Source organism: Orussus abietinus, unplaced genomic scaffold, assembly GCF_000612105.2.
Source record: "Orussus abietinus isolate OABI.00-Male unplaced genomic scaffold, Oabi_2.0 scaffold57, whole genome shotgun sequence".
NCBI lineage: Eukaryota > Metazoa > Arthropoda > Insecta > Hymenoptera > Orussidae > Orussus > Orussus abietinus.
This window is the reverse complement of record NW_019394270.1, coordinates 13,012-39,631: the sequence shown is the minus strand read 5'-3', so window position 1 is coordinate 39,631 and position 26,620 is coordinate 13,012. Positions and strand designations below refer to the sequence as shown.

The window sequence follows — 26,620 nt, the reverse complement described above, 5'->3', positions numbered from 1 at the left end:
ATTACATTGTGAAACTGTTTCAGAGATTTCTGCTGATAGTACAATATCTCAGAATGCTGCAATCAGTAGTGAAAATATAGATGTTACTTCTGAAATTCCTGATGAATCTTTAGGAGATCCAATGTGTACAAAAGCACAAGAAGCTCCGATAAAAGCAAGAGAAGAAACTGTTACCGATGTTGTAAAAGTTGCTAATGCTGAAGCAGACATGGAAGAGCATAAAGAAGATTCAGCAGAAGATTCAATGCTTGATCCTTTACAAGCCTCAAACAAACCACAAGAAGATAAAGATGTTAAATCAAATGTATCCAGTTTAAGTAAAAGTCTTCAGCTAATTGGTGAGGCTTATACTTCTGATGATTCTCAAGATAGCGAAGACCAGCCAACAACTTCCAGTGAAACTGTAATTCGTGAGCCTAAAGCAGAGGCTAATGAACGAGTTGTTGATGCCAAAAAGCATTTAAGAAATAAATCTAATGTTACTTTGTTAAAGGATCATTCCATTGAAAAAGTGGAGATAGATTCATCTCACGTTTCTGTTACAATTTCACAAAATGTACAGAGTGAATCTGAGATTGCGGAAAGCAAAGAAGAACAACAAAATGATGATTCTGATAGTATCTTACTTCAACAAAATGAACAGGTAAAGGAAGATACTGAGCAAACTTCAAACTTGCCCATAGAATTAAAAGCAGAGGTCAGACAATTAGAAGATCAGTCATCACTTCAAAATGAGCAACGAGATAAAACAGGTGTAACAGCGAAAGAAGCAAATTCCAATGATGAAATTGCCATGAATCAAGATTTACATGATACTGTTGAGTGTAAAGCAGCCATTAATGATTCTGTTCTTGAAAAAAAATCTGAAGAACTCAAAGACGATAAAGTCAAAGATCAAGAGAAGGAAGAACCAACGCCTCGATCCGAAGAAAAAGACAATGAACTTGTAGAAATTCAAGCTTCTGTTGAAATGGAATCTACTCTTCAGCAGGAAAATCTTAAACATTTAAACGATAAAGAAAAATGCGAAGAGGCTAAACTTTCTCAAGTCAAACGCAATAATCCATCTGATGAGCTCGAAACTAAAAATCTTCCTAAATCTCAATCAGGGGAGCATATTCTTCCTGAAATGGATTTAGAAAATAAGTTTTCGGATATTGAAAAAGGATCCATTGAAAGTTCAGAACAAGTCTTAGTTGTAAAAGAGAAAGTGAAGGAAATGGTTGAGGACGAAACGACTGAGCATCTTATCAAAACACCATCACCTAAAAAAGAAGATACAGTGGGAGAAGTTAATGAAATATCAGAAGATACCAATCCAGATAATGTAGAAAGTGATAAATTATTTCATACAGCTGAAGATGGACCTCCGGTAAATGAATCTAAAGTGGCCAATTCTCCTACACTAAGTGTTACTGAAAACAAACAAGCTGTAGAAAATGTAGCGTTATCTGATGAAGATTCTATAAGTAATACATTAAAGGATAAATCGGACACAATTGCTAATAAAGAATTTAGCTCTGATTCTCTTAATAATGAAGAAATCAATCCAGAAAGAACGCCTACTTTAAGTACTTCCACTTCCCCAGTGACTGAAACATTATTTAAACCTGACACGACTGAGATTTCTAACGGTACTTCAGAAGAAAGCAAATCTTCCCAAATAGAATTGCAAACCGAACCTAAAATAAAAGACGTGGATGATGAGTTAATTCATGACAAAATTCCGCAAGAAGTAGACTTAAATGAAGATAAGGATCTCAAAAAGGTGGATGATACACCTTCCGAAGTCACCGCCAGTTCTATACAAGTAGAAGAATTTGAATCGAACAAAGAAGACAATTCAGCTGGAATTCAGGAGAATTCAGAGGATGCATTTACAAATTTACTGGCAAATATCATGTCTGAGACGAATGCAATGACATCCTCGGATAATATTTTTGAATCTATTGATTCCCCTTCGGAATTTCTAAACAAAGTAAAGTCTGCAGAGGTAAATTCAGAGATTGCAGCTGAACAATCTGGAGATTTAAATGCAACTAGTTCTGAACAACCGGACAATGTTAATAAGTCATCTGGAATAGATTCTACCTTCGAGGGTGCAATTTGCAAGGATAAAGCAGACTCCTTGGACAGACCTGTTGAAAATGATGAGCAATTGACTTCTTCTCGTGATAATGTAGATTCTAAAGAAAACACTTCAGGTATGAGTGATGAAAACAGCAAACTTTTAGAATCTACCATAAATGTTGCGAGCATTAAAGAAGATACAGCCTGTCCAGACAGATCCAGTAATATTAGTAAACTTCCAAGTTCTTCTTCTGCTATAACAGTATCTGAAAGAGAAACGAAATCTTTGGATGTACTTAAAGAGAGCAGTGAACTCATAAGTGTTGCTCTGAAAATTACAGACAGTGGAAAAGATGCAAACTCTTCCAGCGAACCCAACGTAAACAATAAGATTTTAACCTCCAATCATGACATACCTGTTTCTGAAGAAAATGTGGACTCTTCATGTAAGTCTAATACGAGTAACATGTTTTCAAGTCCAGCACTTAACGTCTCCACCTCCGAGGAAGGTGCTGAAACCTTGAGTGAGACCAGTGAAAATAACAGACTTTTAACTTCTTCGGTAAATATTGTAAATCCTGAAGAAAGCAGAAAATGTTCGAACAAGGCTGATACAAATAGTGAGCTTCAAAATTCTGCTGTTGAGATGGCAGTCTCCGAAGAACAAGTGGACTTTATGGTTAAACCTAGTGAGAGTAATCATAATTCTGAAAAAAATGCAGACTCTTCGAAAAGACCTAACAAAACAGAGTTCTTGAACTCTGATCTTAATCTAGCAATCTCCAACGAGGCTGTCGAATCCTTGAAACAGGCTGAAGCAAATGAAGAGTCTTTTCTTAACACAAATGAAACAACTCAAGCAGACGGTGCTAAAGCTTCCTTTCAGGATATAGAGAAAGAGCAAAATAGTGAAGACGTGCAATACGATAGAAATGAATTCTCAGATATCTTTGAAGACATAACGGAGAAAGAACTCTGTGCCGAAGAATTAGAAGCTACTGAAATCGAAGAAGAAACGCAGGAGGATATGAATTTAACACTCGATCCGGAAGATTCGGAACTACAATCGGAAGCATTTGATCTTGGTAACGAAAATACAACGCCTAAGGTAAAAGATGCGGAAGAAGAAACAGAGGATCAGGTGGAAATCAATTTATCGTTAGACCCTGAAGATAAAGTTGATGATATTCTAGTGGATGTACAAGGTGTGGCTAAAGCTTCCAGCCCAAAATGCCAAGATGACATCGATATGGCATTACTCGAAAAGAAAGGTAAGATACTTGAGAAACAGTCAGAAGCTGATGAAGAAGTCGAAGACAATTTGAAGAATATTTTGGAAATAGCGGAGGGAGTGGCAGGCATGTTTTCTGATGATCAATCTCAAGGTACCCAAGATATTGTAACAAGTATTTTAAATTCTGTGGACGATGTTGCAGGTTTGTTGACTGAGAATCAACCTTCCGAGAAGATAACTGGTTTAGAAAATATTTTAGACACAGTTGCCGAGGAAGAGGTAGAAAAGGCTTTTGCAGATCCAACTGGATCTCCATTAGTGGAAGCGACGATTGAAAGTTTAACACACAAGTTACCAGTTGAATCCGAAGAGTCGATATGTAAAGAACTAGAAGATCCGATGACAGCACAGAATATGGATTCTTTGGAAGGACTTTTAGGACTTGATTTAATGGCTGAAGGTGAAGGATCTGTGCTGAAGGAAGTAGAACGTGAAGTGGAGAAAATAGTGGAAGAGACGCAAAAGGACATACAACCTATAGAGAAAGCGTCCGTCTTATTGGGGGAGACAAATCGCGGTTCCAACATTTTGAAAGACGAGGATTACATAACGGATGTTATCAGTGGTTGTTTAAGCAGTACAAACAGTGCAGAACTTGATGATAATACCGCAAAGACAGAAGTTACGAAAATTTTGAACGATGAATCGGAGGACGCTAAAGCTGCTAGGTTACTGGAGGTAGGTGAAGAGTTGGCTAACGAAGCAAAAATTAAAGATGAAGCATCATTTGTCGTAGGAGAGACTCTAGGTACGGACGAGCCCAATTTGACAGATGATTTAGAGACGATGGCTTTTGAATTGGCTTCAGGTAATGAAACTAGTCCTCTCGATACCAGTGCTGTTCTAGGGGATGAATCCAAAATCGAAATACCCCAAGACCTTTTACTGGAGGATGCCGATCAGAACGAAGCTCTGAATGACATACCGTTAGGTATTGAGAGTTCTCATCCCAATTCTGAAATTTCTGAAATAGAATCTGCGGTTAAGTTTCTACAAGAGTCTGAAGAACAAGCAATAGATTCTCCACTGTTACTGTCACCAAAAATGGTGAATAGTGTAGTGGATATGTCAGCAGCTGATGACAGTCTTTTTGTACCGGAGGAAGACATCTGTGACGACGCTGCAGAATTGGCTGCAGAACTTTCTGAGTCTTCTGCAGATCCAATAGCCATATCCGAAGCTGAGATCATATCGGAAGCTGCAAAATTAGAAAGCGAGCGAAAAGCAAAATTGACCGCAGAGTTGAAAGTAAGTCAAAGTTTATCGAAGGCTGCGGATGATCTACAAAGAGCAGAAGAAGAGCCGAGTTTTATGACTTCTTCTAATGACGCTTTGATTACTAAGAAAAGTGAAAAGGACAGTAGAGGAAAGAGTGTTACTAGTAGTGAAGTGTTGTCACATTTGACGGGTGTCTCAAAGAGTATCAGAAAGACTTCCGAACCAATTCCTAAAGTGTCGATACTGGAGGAGAGGTTAAAGGAACCCCCGAAAATAGAAATCCCAGTGCCAGAGGCATTGAAACTCTCCGATACATTGACCACTACGAAAACGAGTTTGCTTATAGAAAAGGATGCCAAAATGGCGGCATTTCAGAAAATGTTGGAGTCCCCCAAGTCGTCTGAAAGGGCTGAATTGAAACTCGTTGATACACCGAGAAAGGATTCTGAAAAGCACGATTTTGAAAATGTAGGATCTCCTAGGATAATTCTAAAAATAGCAAAGTCTGCAATCGCCGACTGTGGAGAGCCAAGGTCTCCGAGAAGTCCCAAAATACGTTCAGCAGCAAACTCTCCAAATCCGGAGGATAGTCCTGGTCAGAAATTAGGGAAAATCAAATTGAAACTGTCCAAAGGAGGACATCCTTCCATCATCTCAAACGAAAATGTGGAAGATACTGGTCAGTGGCATGCCGAGGATACGTCGTCTGCGTCTCCTATAGGTATGAAAATCAAACTATCAAAGTCAGGCGATGCTTCGATAATCCAATCTGACAAACACGAGTCTTCCGAGGAAGTTAAAAGGATAGAATGTCCTATCGGGATGAAAATAAAATTGTCGAAAACCGGTGACGCTTCCATTGTTCAGCAAGACCTGAAAGAGGTTATGTACAAGCATAAAGATAAACACGACAGTTTGCAAGAGACTCAGAGGCGAATGGACTCCCCGATCGGCATGAAGATTAAATTGTCTAAAACTGGAGATGCCTCTATTATTCAGCCAGAAAAGCACGATTTGGGAGAGGAACACAAAGAAGGAATGTCAAAAAGTAAGGACAAGCTAGACATTATTCAAGATATTCCAAAACGAATCGACTCTCCTCTTGGTATGAAAATAAAATTATCAAAAACCGGCGATGCTTCTATTATACCGTCTGATTTGTCCGAAGAAGGGAAAGAAGCAGTGTCCAAAGCTAAGGATAAATTGGAAAGTGCTCAAGAAGCCCCGAAACGAACCGACTCGCCCATTGGAATGAAAATTAAACTCTCAAAGACACGTGGAGGCGCATCGATAATCCAAACAGATGATTCCGAAGACCACAAAGATAGGTTAGAGGTTCCAGAGGCTCCCAAGCGAACTGAGTCACCATTAGGTATGAAGATCAAACTGTCAAAAACTGGAGACGCATCGATAGTTCACAGAGACATTCCCGAAGATTTTAAGGAAGCTGGTCAGAAAAGTAAGGATAAAGATGAAAGTCTGAAGAATAAGGACAAATCAGAGGCCTCGCAACAATCAGAGACCATCAAAGGTGTTAAAATTAAAGTAACGAAAGGTAGAGAAGCATCCATAGTAATGGTAGAATCTTCAGAGATTTCAGAGACCAACCAAACTTCAAAGTCTGACACTGCAAAAGATGCATTGAAGAAATCTGAGTCTCCAATTGGAATGAAGATCAAATTATCCAAAAGTGGGGATGCCTCTATTGTTCACTCTGACAAGGAGACCGATGAGTCAAAGATTAAAGAAAAACTGGAATTACCGCAGGAAACGATCAGGAAAACGGAATCTCCATTGGGGATGAAAATCAAATTTTCAAAGACCGGGGATGCATCTATAGTTCAAAGTGAACCTTCGGAAGAATCAGCACAGCCTGCGCAGACCTCAGAAATGGAGTCATCCAAAGGTATGGAATCCTGTTTGGGGGTAAAGATAAAGCTATCAAAGTCTGGAGATGCCTCAATTGTAGAACCAGAGAAGTCTGAGAAAAAGGAGAAAGCCGCTAGGCAAAGGAAGGACACCGATCCTTCGTTGGAAATGAAAATAAAGCTCTCGAAGACAGGTCACCCCACAATCATCCCAGGTGATGCATCGGCAGAAGGTAGTTCTTCGCAAAAAGGCAAAGATTCTTCAGAAAATACACACGGTTCTGCACAGAAGCACAAAGATGTCGAACCCGGCAAGGAGCCCGCGTTGAAGATCATGAAAACAGGACATCCAACGCTCGTTCAAAGCAGCAGAGCCGAATTAACGATCGAGCCTATTCACCTTCAAAGCAGAAAACACGAAAGTGGTGGAGCTAACATTTCACCGAAACGCAAGGAAGTTACTATTTCTCCAGTGGAATCAAAGAAGTCTAAGCTCGAGGCAAAGCTCTCTCAGATCCTGCCTGAAGTGACCATCCAGCCTGTTATGATGAGGGATTCCAAGCAGATGATATTCGATCCAAAAACCAGTGTGATAAGTAGGCAGCAAATGAGCGTAATTAGTCAGGAAATTAGTATAACTCAAGTGAGGCCGTCCAAATCGAAGGATCAATCGATGAGTGATAAGCTTAAAGACATTCTAGGAAAGAACAGAGCCATGTCTCCAGTGGGCTCTGACTGCGAGATCATCGAGCACAGGCCAGAATTAATTATTGTTAACGAAAATTCTAATTCGAGCCAAGACGTTATGATAATAGAGGAGGTCCAACCCATCCGAATGCCGGAAATCAAAATTCCCAGGAAGAGAGGAAGGCCTCGGAGGAATCCTCTTCCTCCTCAGATGATGCAGCCGATACAAGAAATGATTATTCCCAGAGATCCTTTGGCTCTGGATGACCTTCCACAGGTAGTTCATGCTGTCGAACACAGGGAGAACGAGAGGCCTAGAAGAACCTGCAGGATTCAAAAGAGCTATGCTCCACCTAAGAGAGGTCGAGGAAGAGGTTTGTACAACTTTGATGTTACCTTATTTTATTTTATGTTAAATAAACTGTTATAACCATTTTGTTTTACCAGATAAATGATACCGTTTTGGAATTGTGTAGTTCGAACACGTATGTTACCTGTGTTAATAATTTTCGAAACGTTTGTCGTGATAATATGTGATTTTATTATTAGTTTGATTACTTTGTAGGCTTTTGCTTTGACGTCTAAAAACAATTTAAAGCGGACTGTATTCTGCTGAACTCTTTTAGGGTAATTCGACATGCTGGACATTTATTTCTTCAATTTTATACCTTAATATGTTTTTTTCAGTTTCTGATATAATACCACGTAACAACAGTTTGCTCTTATTACTCCTCTAGGACGAGGTAAACGAAAGATGGACAAGGTAGAAATGCCCGATGAGAAGAAGGCCAGAATCGAGCAGGACTTGACAGCAATCGAGAACTCCACCATGGCTTTGATCACTCTTGAGGAGTCTTCGACGCAGGTAGAGAAAATAAAAAAGTCATCTAAATCGATGCTGATCGAAAAAGCAAAAAAATCAGCCAAATCGATACAGGCCGAGAAAGTAAGAAAATTGTCTGAAATGATACAGGTCGAAAAGGGGAAGAAATCGTCCGAGTTGTACAAGGCGCTCAAACAGCCAGCTATGGACCGTAATAGCACAAGTGTGTCGAGCAGAGGTGAAAAGCAAGTGGCCCGTAAGGAACTGGGAAAAAACCTGGATCCACATAAGGCTACTATTTTAGATCCTAGAAGTAGTGCCCAACTGGACACGAGCAATTTAAAAGGACCCATTGCTAGCCAGCAACTTGCCGAACTTATATCCATTAATGACAAATCTGTAATTGGAGTGAACCGTGAAGGCAAAGAGGAGGATGAGAAAGCAGAGATTGTAATTATCGAGGAAAAGTCTGGGAGCAAATTAGAAGAGAAAAAGACAACAGATGGGAAGGAAGCAGTCATCGTTCCAGTACATCAGAACTGGTTGACACCTTTGTCGAAGAAACACTCCACCGATATGGATAAACAGAAGGAGCCCACCAGAAACGAATCTATATCCACTGTCCAAGTCATCGATGAAGAGACCAGGATGAGTGCAGAATCTGGATCGAGGTCTCAAACTCCTGCCAGAAATCTATCCGCTCTAGGTACATTACTATCATTTTTATTTACTTACTAATTTTATTTTCATAGTACATGTGTGTTCATATTTAAACACGTACAGTAACAGTACGAAAGGAAAGCAATTATATATATATATATAATAACTGATCTTTAAATGAACCTATATTTTCAAGTTTATAAAATGATATAATTAACCGCATTATTATGACACTCAAAAGTGTAACCAGTTCCTACTTGCAATGTAGGATATTTAGATATTTTTATTTTATTCATACAAATTGGACTAAAGTAAAGCTAATGCAACGTAATATCTCACGTACGCCATTCAGGGGCTCTTTGTTTGAATTGTAAGTGCTTAATTTATTTTTAAATGCATGTATAAATAAGAATATAGAGCTCCGGTCGTTAAAGTTGGGAAGAACGGTATTATATCAGTAAACCAGATAGACTAAAGTAAAGCATAAACGTATTGGTGGACCTCCAAGTGAGGCAGCTAAAAATAGATCTTTTTCTGATGTTCTAAGATCTCCAAGTTCCCAAATGTGAAATGACATGGCGCGTTTAAGTAAAGGGAACGCCGATTTTGTTGATTTCGAGGATGTAGTGCGACATGTTCGATGTTTAGGGAGTGTGTGGTGTTAAGAAATATGCGGTTCCTTTGTGATTGCACGTTCCTCGATGCTATTTCGGATATAACATCGTTGCAGCGTTACACATTAAAAGTCTTAATTTATCGTGCTTTTACGGTTGCTCGTCGCAGCGTATTTAAATTCACTGGCTTCGATCTACGAAAGGACGTGTTACGTTCAGTAATCCTATTACCGCTCCTTCCTCCTTGTATAGACATACCGGGTGTCCCAAACGAAACTTGTAACTCCACAAATATGTGCATTCACCGCACCTTACATTACGTACGTGCACTTTTGAAACCTGAAGTACACATTTTTTTTAATAATATAGTATTGACTTGAACTCGATGACTAATCTTAATTTTCATGTTTTCAGCATCGGAGACGATAATTAATGAAGAATCTCAAGGCAGCGTACTCAGCACTGCGACAACCGAATCAGAGAAAGTCAAAATAAAGAACCGAAGAATGGAAATTAATTTTGATCCTGACGAAGGACCTTTTACTGTCGACAAGATAGCGGAGTATGAGTGGCCTCTTGATCGAAAGGGGGAAACTTTCATGATACAGGAGCAGATATCGCAGTATTTAGGAGTGAAGTCCTTCAAAAGAAAGTATCCGGATTTAAAACGCAGGATAGTTGACATGGAAGAGCGAAGCTATCTGAGAGAAAATGGTCTTGTTAGCGAAGCTATGTGTGACATGGGTGAGTTGAAAAGAAAATGTTGCTGTAACGTGTTTTTTTTTTCTTATAAATATTGTAATTTAATAGTGAATTTTGGTTTTGTTTTTAATTTATTGTTGTGTTTTAGGCTTAACCGCTGTATGCAGCTCCGAAGTATTGGACATAATGTGCAGCGATTTCCCCGATCAGTACGAAGAATATCGTAAGCATATGCGAGAAAAACAGGCCAAAGAACATTCCAAGAAGCAGAAAGAATTAACCGCGGCTGCTAATGCCGAAAGGAACAGGATAGATCTGGCAGAAATGGCTGTCCAGTCTGCGATGTCTTGGAACGTTAACTTTAACAAGGCTCGAAAGGAAAGTCGAAAATGCAGCTTGGACCTGCAGACTTTCACGATACACGTGCCAAAGAAACAGCAGAAGGTCGAGGAGGATCGAAAAGTCAGTCATTATCCAGTTGCCCTCATACCCGGACAGTATACGGATTATTATCGAGAATATACACCTGCGGAATTAAGATATTATCCTCTAAATACAGTTCTTTATGGTCCGATGAGGCCAAACGAACGAAAGTTCGACAGCCAGTCCGATGGCTCGCAAAGTGACAGTGACAGTGACTCGTCATCCGATGATTCAAGGTAGTGAAATCGTCTATGCTTAATTATTAATTAGTAATGTTAAATAATTAATATTTAACATATTCTGCAGTTCGTCTTCCAGCGAAGGTACTCAGGACACGGAGGAGTCACAATCAACGATGGATGAAGTGGACATAGAGATGGTAGCTCAGAAGGAGGAATTGAAAAATGTCAAATGTAAGATGTGCTTAAAAACGCTAAATAAGCATAGTAAAAGCGAAATATTAATTCAGTGTGGTACGTGCAATGGAAACGGTACGTAAAACCTGAGCGATGTCTTAACTATGCGCATAATTTTTATCGTATTAATCACGTGGACAATTTATTTTCCAGTTCATCCCTCATGTATCGACTTAACTTTAGATATGGTACCACACATACAAGCATATGCGTGGCAATGTACAGATTGTAAAACATGCGCTCAATGTCATGATCCCGCCGATGAGGATAAAATGCTCTTCTGCGACATGTGTGATCGAGGGTAGGTTTATTGTTTTGTTTGTCAATCTGAAATTTATAAGAACGATATTATGTAGATAATAGTTTGCCATCTATTCCTCGCTATGGTAACCAATTGCAAATTATTATAAAAAAATATGGTTATGAGCTATACGTCATGTCAGTGATTTCACTTCTTAACGTGCAGATACCATATCTATTGCGTGGGATTAAGGAGAGTACCTCAAGGCAGGTGGCATTGTCAAGAATGCGCGGTGTGTGCAAATTGTGGCTCGAGGGAAGCTGGCGGTGCAACTTCCGATAGGAATAGCGTTGCTCAATGGCAACACGAATACAAAAAGGGAGAGAAGAACACCAAGATCTACGTTTCCACACTTTGTGTTCCTTGCTCGAAGTAAGTCGACTACCAAATATGTTATCGATCGTGTATGTATGAAGGGCAAATGCCCAATGAGGAGAATCGCTGCATTGCGTACTGTTTTCAATGACGAATGTCTGTACAGAGCTTTACCTTCGCTTGATGGAACTCGTGGCAATCTTAGGGACTCAAAATATACAACTTCAAAATGAAGTGGTAATCTACCTGGTTTAGAACTTTACCAAGGCATTGCATCTGATACTAACCTAATTCGAACGTTGAGCATCGACGATCGATACGTATTTCTTTAAAAGCAATATTTAGCAATTACTGCGATACATTTCTCTAGCTGTACCATATTGATTCACTAAGAAATAACACATTTCGGGTATTAAAGCTCTCTTTCCCTCTTCTAGTGTTTCATTCATCGACAAAGATAGGCAATGGTAGATTTTTTGTGATTCAGTACATAACCTCAATTAAAGTTCGTTGCATTATTTATTCCGGTAATGTTCGGTACACGACCTTTCATCATTATAATTTCTAACAAGGAATTATATTGCTTATTTACTGGTCGAATGTGACTGCGAACAACGCAATAAGTAGTATAGTAACTTCATGTCGGTGATGTGACAGGGTTAGAAAAAAATTCATTGTTGCCTATCCTTGCTCGATGGCCCTAAAAGTAGTGAATCGATGTGGGATCTCGTTTCACTAACCCCATAATCGTTTATACGTTGATAAGGCTGTGGCGAAAGGGTCGATATTGCCCGTACTGCAGTCGCTGTTACAGTGCTACGAGGCTCGACCTGGAACCGAATCTAGTGCATTGCAGCGCATGTGACAAATATCTGCACTTAGGTATTTTTTCAGTATTCATTAAGCTCCGTCCTCTAGTTCGATTGCACTGTCTAAATAGTTTTGATGCATGTCATGTCGGGCTATGGTGTAACTCGTGGAAACTTTAGAATAGCATTGAATTCGACAAGCATTCAATATTGGGATAACAATGCTCCGTAATTTGGAAACATTTCAATGAATCCGTAGAAAGGTAAAAAAATTTATTGCGATATCCAACAGTCAGGAGGGCGCTAGGAAATCTTGAAACATCTTCATGATTTTTGTTAACAAATTTGAAAAATACATTGGTTAAGGGAAAAATCATGCCTTGCACGCAGGTAAAGGAATTTCATGATCTCCAGTGAGAGCGGTGACGGAAAATCAGCATATCGATACCCTGTTATCAATAGTTCTTTATTGACCTTGGAGAGGAGCTATTTGCATCGTTAGTTGTAAAATAGTCGATAAGCATAAACAATTAGCTGTTGTTTTTCAACCGTGTAATTTTGTACTCTCGACGTTTCATTTAAACGTGGATGTCATGTTTGAATGTACTTAATTGTGTTCACGATAGAGTATTAGCGTGCAGAAGAGAGCAAAGATTAGAGAAAGCATTTCATTGCTATACATGGTTGTGCAGTTTCAATTTCTTTGATCGAGGAATGTTTCGGTTTTTCACAGTTTAACTTTTTTTTCTCTCTCATTGAACACTTTTTCTCTTATCGTTAGTACTCATTTAGTCGTGGCTACTTCTTGTATATCTGCTTCTATCGAGAGAAATGAATGGCCAGTTCCTTCAACCTCGGTCAAAAGGCTAATCATCGGTTACAATGAGTTACATATTCCACCACATTTTAACAGGTTAATTTCCATTAACCGCCATTTAGATTAACCAGCCAAATTCTATTGTTTAACTTCAGTTAATTGAACTTCACCTAAAAACTGCACACATGTAAGGAAAACATGGATTATATTGAATATGTATTAACATCTTCTTATGACGAAACGAAAGAAGACGTTTTTTATTTTATTTACAATTCCTTAAAGATCGAAGTACGCTTGAAAATATTTTATATTAATTCTTAACCAAAGAACTTTACTTCTTGAGGTTAGCACCTGTTAAATAAGTTCTTGCATAAAGCTAGTGGGACTTCGTGTCTCGAAAACGGTGCATCTATTTTGCTTTCCAGTCGATCGGAGTTTCAGCCAATCACGCGACGCGTTCACCGACAATTCAACATACTTCGAATGGTGTATGCAATTAGTTAATTACGCTCCAAATAAATGTGGTGGAACATTTACGTTTTTAACCCATGATTAATTTGAACGTTAACTTTAACCTACGGTTAGATAATCAATGATTTAACCGAGGTTGGTGGAGCCGGGAACTAGTAGGCTAATTTTTGATCATGCATTTGAAGGTTATGTAATGAAGTTGCGGTATCGTACATCTGTAAGTTCGTAACGATTTCCGAAGTACTTCATAATTGTCTCTATGTTGTCAGGGTGCGTGGAGACCAAGGGAACGGTAATCGACAAGAAAAACTATCTTTGTGATTTCTGCGCGCCGAGTCGACAGCAGCCTACTAAACCTTTAACCCCTAAAACGACGAAAACGTAATGAACCGACCGTTGATAACCAGGGGAACGTTTAAGTGTTACTTTTATATTTATAACGATTATGTAGATAACGTACAAATTTTTTTTTCCCCTTTTTTACAATGTAGATAACAGTTGACGCACTCGCAAAATTATTGTACGGAGCTCAAGAGCATCATTGAAAATGCGTCGAGTGTTATGCCATTTTGATTCGAATGCTGCCAGGCGGATCCGTAAATGACTGCCGTTCGTTAATGTTAAATGCTTTCTGTTAATAGCGCTCCACGACTTGTGAAAAAGAAATATTAGAGGTGATTTGTATAGTAATGGTCTTTCGATTAAAAAAAAAAAGCCTGACAATCGCCTTCGTCGGGACTGCTCAGGAGTAGCGGATGCATCTTAGCGATGTGATTTTTGTATAGTTTCGTCGTCCTTTTCGTTTTCTCAGGAGAGAAAGAGAGCGCGTAAAAAGTATCAAACACGTGTAATGAAAATTGCCATTTTAACGCATCATTGTTCACACCTTCGATGAACTCTTTCTGATCTCGTGCTCTACTAAACACGGATTGGAAAAGGGATTAGACCGAACACAAGTCCTCCATTTGGTAACCTACGATGGATAGGTCCTTTTATATTCTGTAAGGATATCGCACGCAATTGCAAATAGGAAAAAAAAGAAAGATAATAAAATATAGAAGCAAGAGGTGGTTTCTTAAAAATATATACCATTTTATTTATTTTCCGTTTGCGGTAATTCTTGTATCAGTGTTTGTTGCAAGTTTACGTGGATGCATTATATATTTTTTACATATTTATAATAATATAGTAATCACTTCGCACATATAGCAGTTTCTTCTTCCTTTAGTCCTTCGTCTTGAAACTTATCTTGCGTTCATCTTAACTTCCCCTTTTTTTTGCAATGGTTAATGCCTCGATAAACGGATCCTACTCGTTGAGCTGAGGCATACCTTTTAAGCATGCAACATTCTCATCGAACACTAATTACAGGAGTATTTTTTTACTATTCTTCATTATTTACACGATTAAAAAAAGAAGGAAAAACGAAACAATAGCGAAACCAGTATCGAGAAATTTAAAAGCATTAATTCTGGCTTCTCTTGTGCCAATTTGACTGTACGAAGTCGTGACGTACCCTCTCTAGAATTTCCTATTTCCACGCGACATATTTTACAAACAAATGAGCACTGTTAACGAAAGTTTGTGCGTGCGCTCCTGACTCGATGATCATCCTATGCCCTAAGTCATCGCAAAGCTGATACTTCCACACGAGGAACCTTTATTAACCGAGCACTGACTTATCGATCTCAGAGGCGAAAGGAACTCCTTTGTTTTCTTTGTCAACATATCCGTAAACAAGATTCATCCTGGATCACTTTAGGATACCTTCGCGGCAGAAACACGTTTCATTTGTCAAAAGTATCGGAGTTGCATATCTCTTGACCTGGCTACAACCAGGGTATGTTGAAAATCGACTTAACTCGTATCCCCTCTGTCGAAGGATAACAAAAGTGTAGATGAACTAGAAACTCGATTACTTCTGATATACACCGTGCAAAAGTCGGAAGAATTTGAGGTACGGCTTCGCCGTTGCCGTTGATGAATTTCTTACAATCACTCGTATACCCTGGTTGACGATGGCCGTGTACATTCAATCGCCGGGGGAAATCACGCCTTTTAAACACTCCGTGTGTGACACTTAATGAATAAAAAAGAATACCCTGAGCAAAATTAGAGAACGTACGTGACTTACGGATTGAGTTATCTAGAGCACTTACACTAACGGGACGGTCAGTTCGCAATTGCACTCGACCCGTTGACTAGCCGAAACGTAAGGTATCCGTAGTGCGAATTTAAGGTTATGTGAAAGTGACATCAAAGAGGTCTTGTTTATGAAACTTTTCTCCAAACTGGGTATACGGAGTCGATTCAAACATTACAATATAAATAAGTGTCGGGACCTTCCTTGTAGCCTTGTTTATGAAACTTTTCTCCAAACTGAGTGTACGGAGTCGATTCAAACATTACAATATAAATATGGAAAGTATAAGGAAGATCCTGAAGATCATGAAATTTCATGAGTGTCGGGACCTTTCTTGTAGCCTTGCTTATGAAACTTTTCTCCAAACTGGGTGTACGGAGTCGATTCAAACATTGCAATATAAATATGGAAAGTATAAGGAAGGTCCCGAAGATCATGAAATTTCATGAGTGTCGGGACCTTCCTTGTAGCCTCTATATTCACCCTGTAGAGTTTGCAACGATTTGATACACTCAGTTCGAAGAAAAGTTTTATGAACTATCGACTCCTCAGATGCCACTTTCACATCCCCTTAATGCCAGCGAAATGGTCAGACGGACAGCCGATGGACGTGCAAAGTAATTCGAGCCGGAAGAGTGTTGACGTGTAATTTACTCGTACGACAGGTGGACTAGATATTTAGTGGTATTTCAAGTTTGAACGGACGAGGCTCAATTGGTTAGGAAGTAAGTGACTCTTTTATCTCCATCGCCGTGTCGTGTAGAAGTGTTCGCGACACGAGGCATTTTGTACACAACCATTTCGATAGTTGGCTCCTCTGGACTATCAAGTGCACACGCCCTTATTCAATTTCCACGTGTAATTGACAACGTATAAAAATAATCTCGCGCCTTACTCGTGCCTGATACCGCACACCGACAGAAAGGTGTTGAAGTTGTGGAGATGCGTCGTCGGTATTATGGTGACTACGAGATTCCGCGTCGAAAAGTTACTTAGGACACTTTGGATGAAGCTCGGACCCGGCGAGCTGCCGACCTTGTAAAAGATTCGCAAACTGCAGGTCGGATTTACGCTTTGAGAACCTTTCGTTAATTTACAGAGCAAGTACTCGAACACCTCGGTCAGCTCGGCCTCCGTCAGCTCGGCGGAGCTCAGACTTGTCTCGGCTACTAAATTCCCAGTGGAGTTTGATGAACCTGCGGGATATGCAGAATTTTAGCCAGAGTCAGCGAAGGATCCCTTACCCAGGCGCGTTTCAACGTTATTTACCCGTGGACAAATAACAAACGATCGCTGAGACCGTATTCTCGTAATTCCATCTTCGCCTGATAGCGACTTTGTAGTTACCGACACATCTTCCAGTCTCTTCATCTGAAAACCAAGAGAAATTACGATTTAATCGTTCTAATCAAATTCAAGCCCAGTCCCAGCAACCTCGGTTAAATCACTGATTACCTAACTGTAGGTTAAAGTTAACGTCCAAGCTAATTATGGGTTAAAAACGTAAATGTTCCACCATATTTATTTGGAGCGTATAATGAACTAATTGTAAACACCATTGAGTAAGTACAAGGAAGTTGAATTGTAGATGCACGCGTTCGCGTGATTTCGAGACACGAAGTCCCACTAGTTTCATGCAAGAATTTATTTCACAGATGCTAGCCTCAAAAAGTAAAATTCCCTGGTTAACACGTTACGTGCCACGTGTACCACCGATAATACGTGTTAACATCGGCTGGTACACGGCGTGGCACGGAACGTGTTAAGAATTATTATAAAATATTTTCAAGTGTACTTCGATCATTAAGAAATTGTAAATAAAATCAAAAGCGTCTTCATCCGTTTCGTCGTAAGATGTTAATACATACTCAATATAATCCATGTTTTCTTTATATGTGTGCAGTTTTTAGGTTGAAATTCAATTGAATGAAGCGAAACGATCGAATTTGACTGGTTATTCTGAACGGCGGTTAACGGAAATTAACCCGCCGTTAAAATGTGGTGGAACGTGCAACTCATTGTAACCGAGGATTAACTTTTTGACCGAGGTTGGTGGAATCGGGCATTAAGGGGATGTGAAAGTGACATCTGAGGGGTGAATGAAACTTTTTTCCGAACTGATTGTACTAAATGGTTTCAAACTTCACATTGTGAACGATGTCTTGGATGCTATGGGGGCAATGTGAAGGAAGGTCTTGACGCTCATGAAAATTTCATTTTTTATAAAAAAAAATGTTAAGAACGCCTATAAACAAATTAAAAAAAAAATTGAATTTCATGTATGTCAAGACCTTCCTTAAAGCCTCCATGTTCACGTTATAAAGTTTGAAATGATTCGGTACGCCCAGTTCGGAGAAAAGTTTGATAAACGAAACCCCTTCGACGCCACTTTCACATTACCTTAATCGTTGAAACCAAATTCAGACTACTCGAATGTCTTCCCGTTTCGTCAGTGTCAATGTGAGCGCTCGCTGTTGTTTGCCGAGTGGCCGTCTGTTTTGTATAAATAGTAATACGTCTCGTCTCGTTACTATTATTGCCTTGTTACGTACATTCGAATCTATTGTTATCTCTGTGAGCCCAAACACACCACTCGACTTGGGCTCCTCGAGGCAGACTCGGTACAACGACATAATCCACGATGGCATTGTTCGTCCGCTTTTCCCACTCCTTCCGTGCTTCGGATATATAACTGGGATGTGTCAGAAAACAGATGCCCTGCACGATATCCCTTAGTTGCGTGTTCGAGTCCATGGCCTTGACGATTCGATTGATGTGCCTCAACGTTAGGCGGCACTGCCTTTTTATATTTAGGTCTAGGATCGTCATACTGCCAGGCACCAAAGGGATCTGTCCAGCCACCGAAATAATGTCACCCACCTAGAGAATTCCCGAACGACGCGTTAGCATGCGTAATGTCAACCGTGGGGGACAACTCGAGGAATTGTTCCTTCGTCTACTTCTTTACTTACTCGTACTGCCTGAGAATACGGGCCAATATTGGCAGGGGCCCAATGGCTTATGCTCTGAACATGCATCGTGTGTCTTTTATGGACCTCCTTGTCTCCAACGTTACTGATTTCCTTATAAGCCAAGGCATCGAGGACGACGTGGACGTTTAGCGGACACGCAATGCAAACACGAACCGGCGGATTCGTTTTACCGAGCTTTGAGACGTATGCCTCGTTTATCGATAAATAGTTTGACATATCGTTGATGTACAGCGTCACCGCGACGATGTCCGATATCTGGAGGTTTTCCTTCTTGACTAGATCTAAACGAACGAGGAACTGTTACCTTGGCTATGATCGACACCAGACTTTTGCAGCATAGGGAACGAGTTATTTAATTTCATGTTCAATAAGAACATTTCAGAAAAGCGTAAATTTTACCTACTGCTTAATTTGTCTAGAGCTTCTTCCATGGCAAGCTTCGCTACAGGATGTTTCCCTACGATACCTCCGAACCAGGCCCAACCGTTCTGATTCTTGTTGGACGTTGCCATGTCTGGATAATCCTCTTCTTCGTAGACAATTTCCATAGGACTAGGTGGGTTGAACTGACCTGTAAAGACGTTGACGTGAAAAGGTCCTTTTCTTTTTTTTAACTAGGTTGTAGTCACTTGAAATTTGTACAGCTGTTAATTTGTTATTTATAAAAAAATATTAACCAGAATTTGACGTTCTTAAACTTTTACTATCACTTTCATGCTCGTCGTTTTCCTCGTCCGACAAATTGCAGCCATCCTGCAGTTCTGGTCCTACGATCTCAGCCATGTAGTCATATGGTGCTTTTACCGAAACCGACCTCAGTCTCTCTTGTAACGTTAACTTCTCTATTCCACCCTGTAATGTTTTTGGTTTCTTTTTATGTCCTGATTTTCCTGCGAAGCTCTTATTTTATTTACGAACTTAACGAGTACTCACGTCTTTATCTTGTAAATGTATCTTTTTAAAATTCAAATATCCAACAGGCGTAATTTCATCATTAGAGTGCACAACACTTTCATACTCGTCTCTATAAAATATAACGATTGAATTTCATGTACACATACATACAGTTAATATGCAACATATGATATTTACAAATTGTGATGCTATTTAAACTTACATTACAATGCTTTTTATGAACAATGGACAATCGAGAGTAAAAGTTTCATATTCTCCACCTTCGCCACAGACATTGACACCATATTTTTCTTTCTGTAAAGAGAACGTATATCTTACAATTATTTTCTTAGTTATCATAAAAAATATGTGTGAACTTTGAGTGAAATTTACAATATGTAAATGCTTAATACGTGTACATTGTACACTTAATTGTTCTACATGTTTCTTGTAACATCGTTTGGTTCAAAATGCTCATCTCAAAATAACTGCCTGAAATTTTGTTTCCACCCCAAGTGCTGTCTTAAGAATTGGAACAGGTCCAATTTAGGTTTACGCTTACAGCAAAGCATTGAAAGCAACCGATATTCTTATGTCAAATTAATCACCACGACATTTACTTACCATTTTGGCGAGGTGAGATTGCATTTCAGAGATAGATTTGCCCAAATGTCTCGGCTCCAGACCCAATGATGCTACTTTGATCAGTACTGCATTTACGGAACATTCGATCATTTCCTTCAATAATTCTTCTTGATCTCGCCGCCATAAGTAAGCTAGAGAGGTAAGATTTAATCGGTTGCACCTGAAACAGATCCTTTTCTTTTAGTTCCATATTTAACATATTAAGTTATTCGTCAAACATCGCACGTGTGTGAACGTAATTTCAAGCATATTTCATTATCATACATGTATAAGTTTTAAAATAAATTAATTACACATTTTCCACGCGGATTCTTTGATAATCACTGAGAACTGCGCCAGAGGAGACGGCATCCACGTTTTCCTTTTCCTGGAAATAAAAGCTACAATAAAGAAACAGCTGGAAATAATACTGGGAAAAACATCTAACAGGCTTTGTACTGTGATTATAACGCAGTTTCTATTATTCATTTTTCTTCAACTGCAATGAGTACACTTCACTACCTTCACTTTGGCCAAGAGCCTGTAGAGATCTTCAACTTCGTCATTTTCAGTTGGTAAATAATGTTTCTCCCTCAGCAACGATTTACCAAATGTTGGTTCTCTATACAGCGGCAAACCCATCGCCTCACCTAAATACTCCACCCCTTGATGGCCAACAGTTTGGAACATGTATGAGTCCAGCTCATCTAAAAATTAATGAATCTTTAATTCAAAATAATCATGAAATTCACATTATTCCTTTTTCCACTATAAACTTTGATTTCAAATTCTAAAAAAAAAAGGATAATGCATAGTACATTTCTATTTTAATGTAAATACCTTCTAACTTTTTTGAAATTATAAAAAGGTTCCTGATTACTTGAAGAACTGTTTAATGTCTTAATACTTTTGCTCAATGTTTCATAGGCGCATAAATCACTTACAAATTTGACATAAATATTCCATCCAGACAATTATAAAATTTACAGTAAAAGTTATAAGGTTTTAACATTAACGAGATGATTTTAAGTCTAGCAAAGTTATTTGAAAAAGATTCCGATATAAAAATCGATTCTTTACCCTTTCCAACAGGGTACAAATTAGCCAAAGCTACTATCTTGTGGCCAGCTGCTATACACTGCATCATATTGAAGCAAGAATCCTTGCCACCACTGACTAATGCCACAACCCTCATTTTAGGGTATAGGTTTTATTGAGTTTCAGATAAGTAATCTGTGAGAAGTCTATGATGTAGTAGATGCAGGTCACTGTTACTGCATTCATGCGATCATCTATTATGATAGAAAGGAACGTCATTAGTTCATTAGTGCTTACAAAGAAAAACAGAGCTGTGCCAAATATATACTTCTCTTCTTTGTATAACCAATATTGATTATGCCACTTGTAGTAAAAACAAAGATTTAACACTATTTATCTCCACAATAGTATAATATAAAATTCACACGAAATAATACAAGAAACGACTTGGCAGCCATATCAGAGTTACGTATTCCTCATACTTTGCAGCGATCCTTAGTTCTTATTTACATGTTTCATTTGTTTTTTTAATGATAAGGACTTGCTATTGCATCAATGAAACTTTCCATGTAGTTACGTCACTAGGCTGAAGACTTTTATAGCAACTGTGATAAACATTTTATATCAATTGATTAAGAAGTATGGTATAAAAAAACCGACTATAGGATGATTTATTAATAGAACTTAGATTAATCTTAATTTAACTCCTCTATGATATTTGTTACAAATAATTGCGAACCTGTAGCACCAAAAACATTTATATCCCAATTAATGCGAATCGATAAGTGCAACACTGGATTATGACAAATAATAATTTAATGTGTATCAATATGTTCCAAAACTTCCATGACTACAAGTACAATTTAGATATTGCAAATAAGTCATTCATAAAAGAGAAAAAGCAAAATGAATCAAAGGTAAAATTATGTGATACTGAGTGGAAGTCATATATATTTTTATGTGAGTAGGATAGTGATCGAACAGTGCATCAATTGCAAAATTAACGACAAAAGCCAAAGTCGAAACGTCTGAACAAGACACAATGTACATAGTTTGGAAACGCATTGCAAGAAATTGATAGGAATGAAAAAAATACCTGCAGAAAAAATTTTGGTTCGGTTATTCTTGAAGAGGATAATAAGCGGATTCTACGAAATGTCGTTAAGAAATGGCAAAGTAATAGGTTAGAAATAGCCGTCCGGAATCCAATTCTACCGAAATAAGTACCAGAATGTCAATAAATGCAATATTTACGTTAAAATTGTCGAGGATACTCTCTACTACGGCAAAGTCCATCAACGACTGCGAATCTGCACTGTGGCGTCGCGTGGTGGTCAAACCGACAACTTCAGATAATTGAGGTTATTCTAAGTTTTTATAAAAACCATTTTAACAAATGCTTTTTCATAATTCCTCGCAATAGGAATCGCGTTTATAAAATAATCAGGTAATTCCTTTCCCCGTATAATATAATATTTAGTAATAAGAAATAAGAGGAACATATTTTGCTACAGATCCTCAGGTGAAACACACGCGACCGTAGTTCGTGACGTCACCACACACAGGGTGATGCTAAAATTGTTCTTACATGGCTACTTCAGGGAAAGCACATTTGCCCGAAAGTATTTAACTAAAATACAAAATGTAATTATCAAGTATAATACTGTATAAACGTACTATATCCAAAGTGGCAAAATTATTATTTAAGTCGAGAAACATACGAATTTATATTTGTAACAGAAAACGTAAACAAGTGGTTGCACCAATTAATTTTACCGATGGATGGACTTCTTAAATCATTCCTTTCCTCATTTTAATCGATAGAAATTGATTCAATATGGGATCAATTTTTGAATAAATTTATTTAACTCCGTATTCGAGTTTACCCCCACTTTGCTTGTTATGGTTAAGATTGCTTATTTTGCATTAATTAGTAAATTTTCACTAATTAATGCAAAAGAGAGGTAACTTACTAATTTAAGCCGTGTTCTGAAATTCAGGTGATAAATTCATCGTTATTTTATCTCTATCTCCCGCGATACGAGAGAAAGAGTCCCAACGATGCTAGCAACGGTAAGTAGTAAATTTTAAAACACTGACTAGATAGTGCAACAGGGTCATATTCCACCAATGAGTCAGAAAGAGATAGGTTGTGAACTAGACAGCGTGGGGTAGGGATCAACTAACATTACAATTCGTTATATATAGAACTATGAGCCAATCACAAGCGTCCAAAAGTAGCTATTAAATATGGCGGCAAGCCTATGAACATCCGAGTCTCGACATCCTAATGCCCTACTTATTTCTTGAATGAAATTCAATATAAAATGTAAAGTATAAACAAATAATATAAATCCATATCTATATAAAATTAACACCACTATTTTCACGTGGAAATATCGATTAACATAATTAAATATAATCTACATTGCGTTGTTTATGTTAAACCAAAGGGAAGAGTGAAAAATGATATCTAATTACTGCAGCGTATATATTTCGTTTCCTTATTAGATTTGGCTTGATTACATTTTTATGTAAATTAGGACTTGCTTCTTTTAATATAAATATACGTGGATGACGAAATTTCTTCCGAGAGAACGAAATTCCCGGATTCGTTTTCCGTACTATGGGCACTTCCGTGAAGTTTTAGGGATTAAGCAATTCGTGGAGAACTTTTATAGGGGTAAAATTACATGGCCCTTCCGCCGGTAAGGCAGTCGTAGGACGGGCGTCTCAACCCCTGGATGCATCCCTGAAACGCGAGGCGTACGAACTTGTGAAAGTGCTTCCATTTTTCCAAGATACATATAATAAAATATTATTAATTAGCATGCGGAATGTGTAAATAGGGCAATCGTTAGTCGAAAGGTACAAAGTTAATTTCGAAACCAACGGAAAGTGGTAATGGTGATTTTTCCTTCGTGAACTGGCGACCAATAGGAACGGTTGTCAGGCGCCGCCATCTTTGCTTTCGCTACGGTCGCACGAAGCGCAAGCCAGAGTCTACGGAACCATTTCGTATGCTCGTCAAGCTGCGGCTTGGACGGCGGGTTTCGAACGCGTAAAGTTCCAGCGATCGAGAAATTTAATTATCGTTCAACGTAGGAAGAGGCAAGAGAGTCGTATACGATGGTTCTGGCCGAGAGAAACGCGGAAAACGTGAGAAATGGTCGAAGATCGAGAGGCCCCAGCCCCAATGGCCAGACTGAATCGTCGAGCGAGGAAGACGGAGGTATGGACTTGGATTATGGGCTTCGCTGGGAATATAAATGCTCTTCTGTTTCCAATTTTATTGAATTTTTGTTCTCCGCTACTGGAACTAAACCTTCTTAGGCATTTTTATATTTTACGCGATGCCCGTATTGGCCAAAGGCGAAGATGCGTGAACTGATCTTCAAACCGCGCGCCCCACTTTTTTCCCAAAGAACGAAATCTCGGAAATATTTAATGTCTTTCGCGTGTTTAACGTTTAAAATTTAGAAAATGGGGGATATACATTTTTTTTAACCGTTTTCATAGCTCGCAAGATGGGATATCTTTATTTATACGGAAGCGTTATTTTCCGTGTAAATTAGTCATATGGTGTTCTGCATTGGAGACCATTTTAAAATATACGAAATTTGAGCACTGCACAGATTGTTTTTCATATGGATATAAAATGTAAACTCCTAAATGTAAATTAGATTATTTATTTCGGAGTATGGATTTCTAGCATTTTGTTGATACAAATATTATCAGGAATATATTTGTCTAATATCAAATCTTTGAATTTAAGTTCCAGCAGAGAAAATTCGTGTTGGAAGGGATTACCAAGTCATCGTCCCTGAATTTGTTCCAGTCAATGGTACGTATTTAATAAGTATAAAATAAGTAACACATATATATTGTTGTTTTCTGTGTATTTAATATCTTGTACATTAATATCATAGAGCGACGGCTGGATCAATGCCCCGATAGAGCTTTACTGGTTTGGTCTCCGACGACGGACATACCGGATCAGAAACGTAATTATTATTTGCTTCGTTAAAATGTTACTATTTTCTATAAGAATCATAATTCTAATCTCTTTCGTATCTTTCAGTTGATGAATACATTATATTAGCGAAAGAAAAATATGGCTACAATGGAGAACAAGCTCTTGGAATGTTATTTTGGCATAAGCATAATTTGGAGAGAGCTGTATTGGATTTGGCTAACTTCACACCCTTCCCCGATGAGTGGACCGTTGAAGATAAAGTCCTGTTTGAACAAGCATTTCAGTTTCACGGAAAAAGTTTTCATCGCATTCGCCAAATGGTAAGATTTAAGTTATTACTTAGTCATGTTTGATCTTAAATAGCATTCTCAATCATCTGCATTGTTATTAATAAATGAATAATACTACTTTTTTAAAACATAATAGGCAATAATGTCAAATTAAATGACGAAGATGTATGAGGTTCATATATTGGTCAGAAGTCCTTAAATATGATTGTTTTCCAGCTTCCAGATAAATCGATAGCAAGTTTAGTAAAGTATTACTATAGTTGGAAGAAGACGAGGACACGAACATCGTTAATGGACAGACAAGCCCGCAAATTGACTAGCGGGGGAAAAGAAGGAGAAAATGGCAGCGAAAATGGTAGTGAACTGGGATCTAATACAGATAGCGAGTCGGAGGAAAAAGTAAGATCTTCCCAACATTTTATTCTAACCTGTTTCTTAAGTTGCATTTTTTATTATTGTTCCTTATTATGTTCACCCATTGTGAAAATTTATTCATTTTACTACCACAGTAATTAACGTCATAGTTGTTTTTATGTTATAACATCAAGTTTGTGTAGTAAACGGGTGGTGAATCTACATATAAATGATAATGCCAACTGATATTGTTATTAAATCATGTTTAAAAATGCATGCATAGTAGTTTACGCCAACTTTGATATCACCATCACTTACCTTCCTGTTTACCTGTGAGTTCTGACGAAAGGATCTGTTCTCGGTCAATTCATTTACATCTACATTTAGATTGTATATACATTAAAACATTGCAATGCTGCTATCCGACTACTGTACTGTTTAATTAATCTCAACATTCTTGAAGGATATTTTCTCCGTGACTTTAACAAGTTATGCTCGATGTAACATGAACCGCTTCAAGAAATCTAGCAAAAGTATTACTTAAAATAATCCATAACGTTTCTTCAAATTCGCCCAAATTTTCAAGAAACTGGATTCTCTCAAAGAACTCACTGTATTCATGTGTAGTCCGTGTTAGCATAGGAAGGAGAATGGTGAGAAAATAATTGGAGCTCTCAAAGGGAATTACCGCAATCGTCTATCTTTTTTTTTGTTTATTTTGTACCACTTAACATTAAGGGCTACCTAAAAATGTATCCACACGTCAATGCATTGAGCCATATTGAAAGAGTTTGTAGAAACAGAAAGTGTTGGTAATCTT

General features: G+C 38.3%; 2 protein-coding genes across 12 annotated transcripts in view; one reads left to right on the top strand and one right to left on the bottom strand.

The window, feature by feature from the left end:
* Positions 1–26,620, top strand: part of LOC105697085 — a 33,171-nt gene that overhangs the window by 1,168 nt on the left and 5,383 nt on the right. For 2 of the 6 annotated variants that reach the window (XM_012420083.2, XM_012420081.2), the window contains exons 2-14: positions 24–7,511; positions 7,875–8,002; positions 8,111–8,666; positions 9,649–9,978; positions 10,085–10,595; positions 10,666–10,850; positions 10,929–11,076; positions 11,242–11,448; positions 12,158–12,273; positions 24,956–25,024; positions 25,110–25,184; positions 25,262–25,476; positions 25,663–25,845. In XM_012420083.2, coding sequence (XP_012275506.1) covers positions 24–7,511; positions 7,875–8,002; positions 8,111–8,666; positions 9,649–9,978; positions 10,085–10,595; positions 10,666–10,850; positions 10,929–11,076; positions 11,242–11,448; positions 12,158–12,273; positions 24,956–25,024; positions 25,110–25,184; positions 25,262–25,476; positions 25,663–25,845 — 10,211 coding nt within the window. The other 4 variants (XM_012420082.2, XM_012420085.2, XM_012420087.2 and 1 more) reach the window with 4 other exon arrangements.
* LOC105697087 (diphthine--ammonia ligase) lies at positions 16,028–22,720 on the bottom strand. 6 transcript variants are annotated; one of them, XM_012420092.2, is made up of 14 exons: positions 22,277–22,428; positions 21,509–21,785; positions 21,223–21,434; positions 20,665–20,849; positions 20,457–20,530; positions 20,143–20,323; positions 19,742–19,833; positions 19,558–19,648; positions 19,302–19,476; positions 19,028–19,195; positions 18,604–18,905; positions 18,184–18,511; positions 16,901–17,002; positions 16,028–16,827 (listed from the first exon to the last, which is right to left on the bottom strand). In XM_012420092.2, the coding sequence occupies exons 3-14, from the start codon at positions 21,335–21,337 to the stop codon at positions 16,523–16,525; spliced, it is 2,118 nt and encodes a 705-aa protein (XP_012275515.1). In that variant the 5' UTR covers positions 21,338–21,434; positions 21,509–21,785; positions 22,277–22,428; the 3' UTR covers positions 16,028–16,522. The 6 variants fall into 6 exon arrangements, with proteins under 6 accessions (XP_012275515.1, XP_012275513.1, XP_012275516.1 ...); XM_012420090.2 differs by lacking the exons at positions 21,509–21,785; positions 22,277–22,428 and adding an exon at positions 22,435–22,720; XM_012420093.2 differs by lacking the exon at positions 21,509–21,785.

Coding starts and splice junctions, on each gene's coding strand:
- LOC105697087 (XM_012420090.2), bottom strand. CDS start 21,337: ATGAGGGTTGTGGCATTAGTCAGTGGTGGCAAGGATTCTTGCTTCAAT. Junction 20,850..21,222: donor TTTGTACCCTGTTGGAAAGG/GTAAAGAATCGA, acceptor ATTAATTTTTAG/ATGAGCTGGACTCATACATG. Junction 16,828..16,900: donor CGTTTGTTATTTGTCCACGG/GTAAATAACGTT, acceptor CATATCCCGCAG/GTTCATCAAACTCCACTGGG.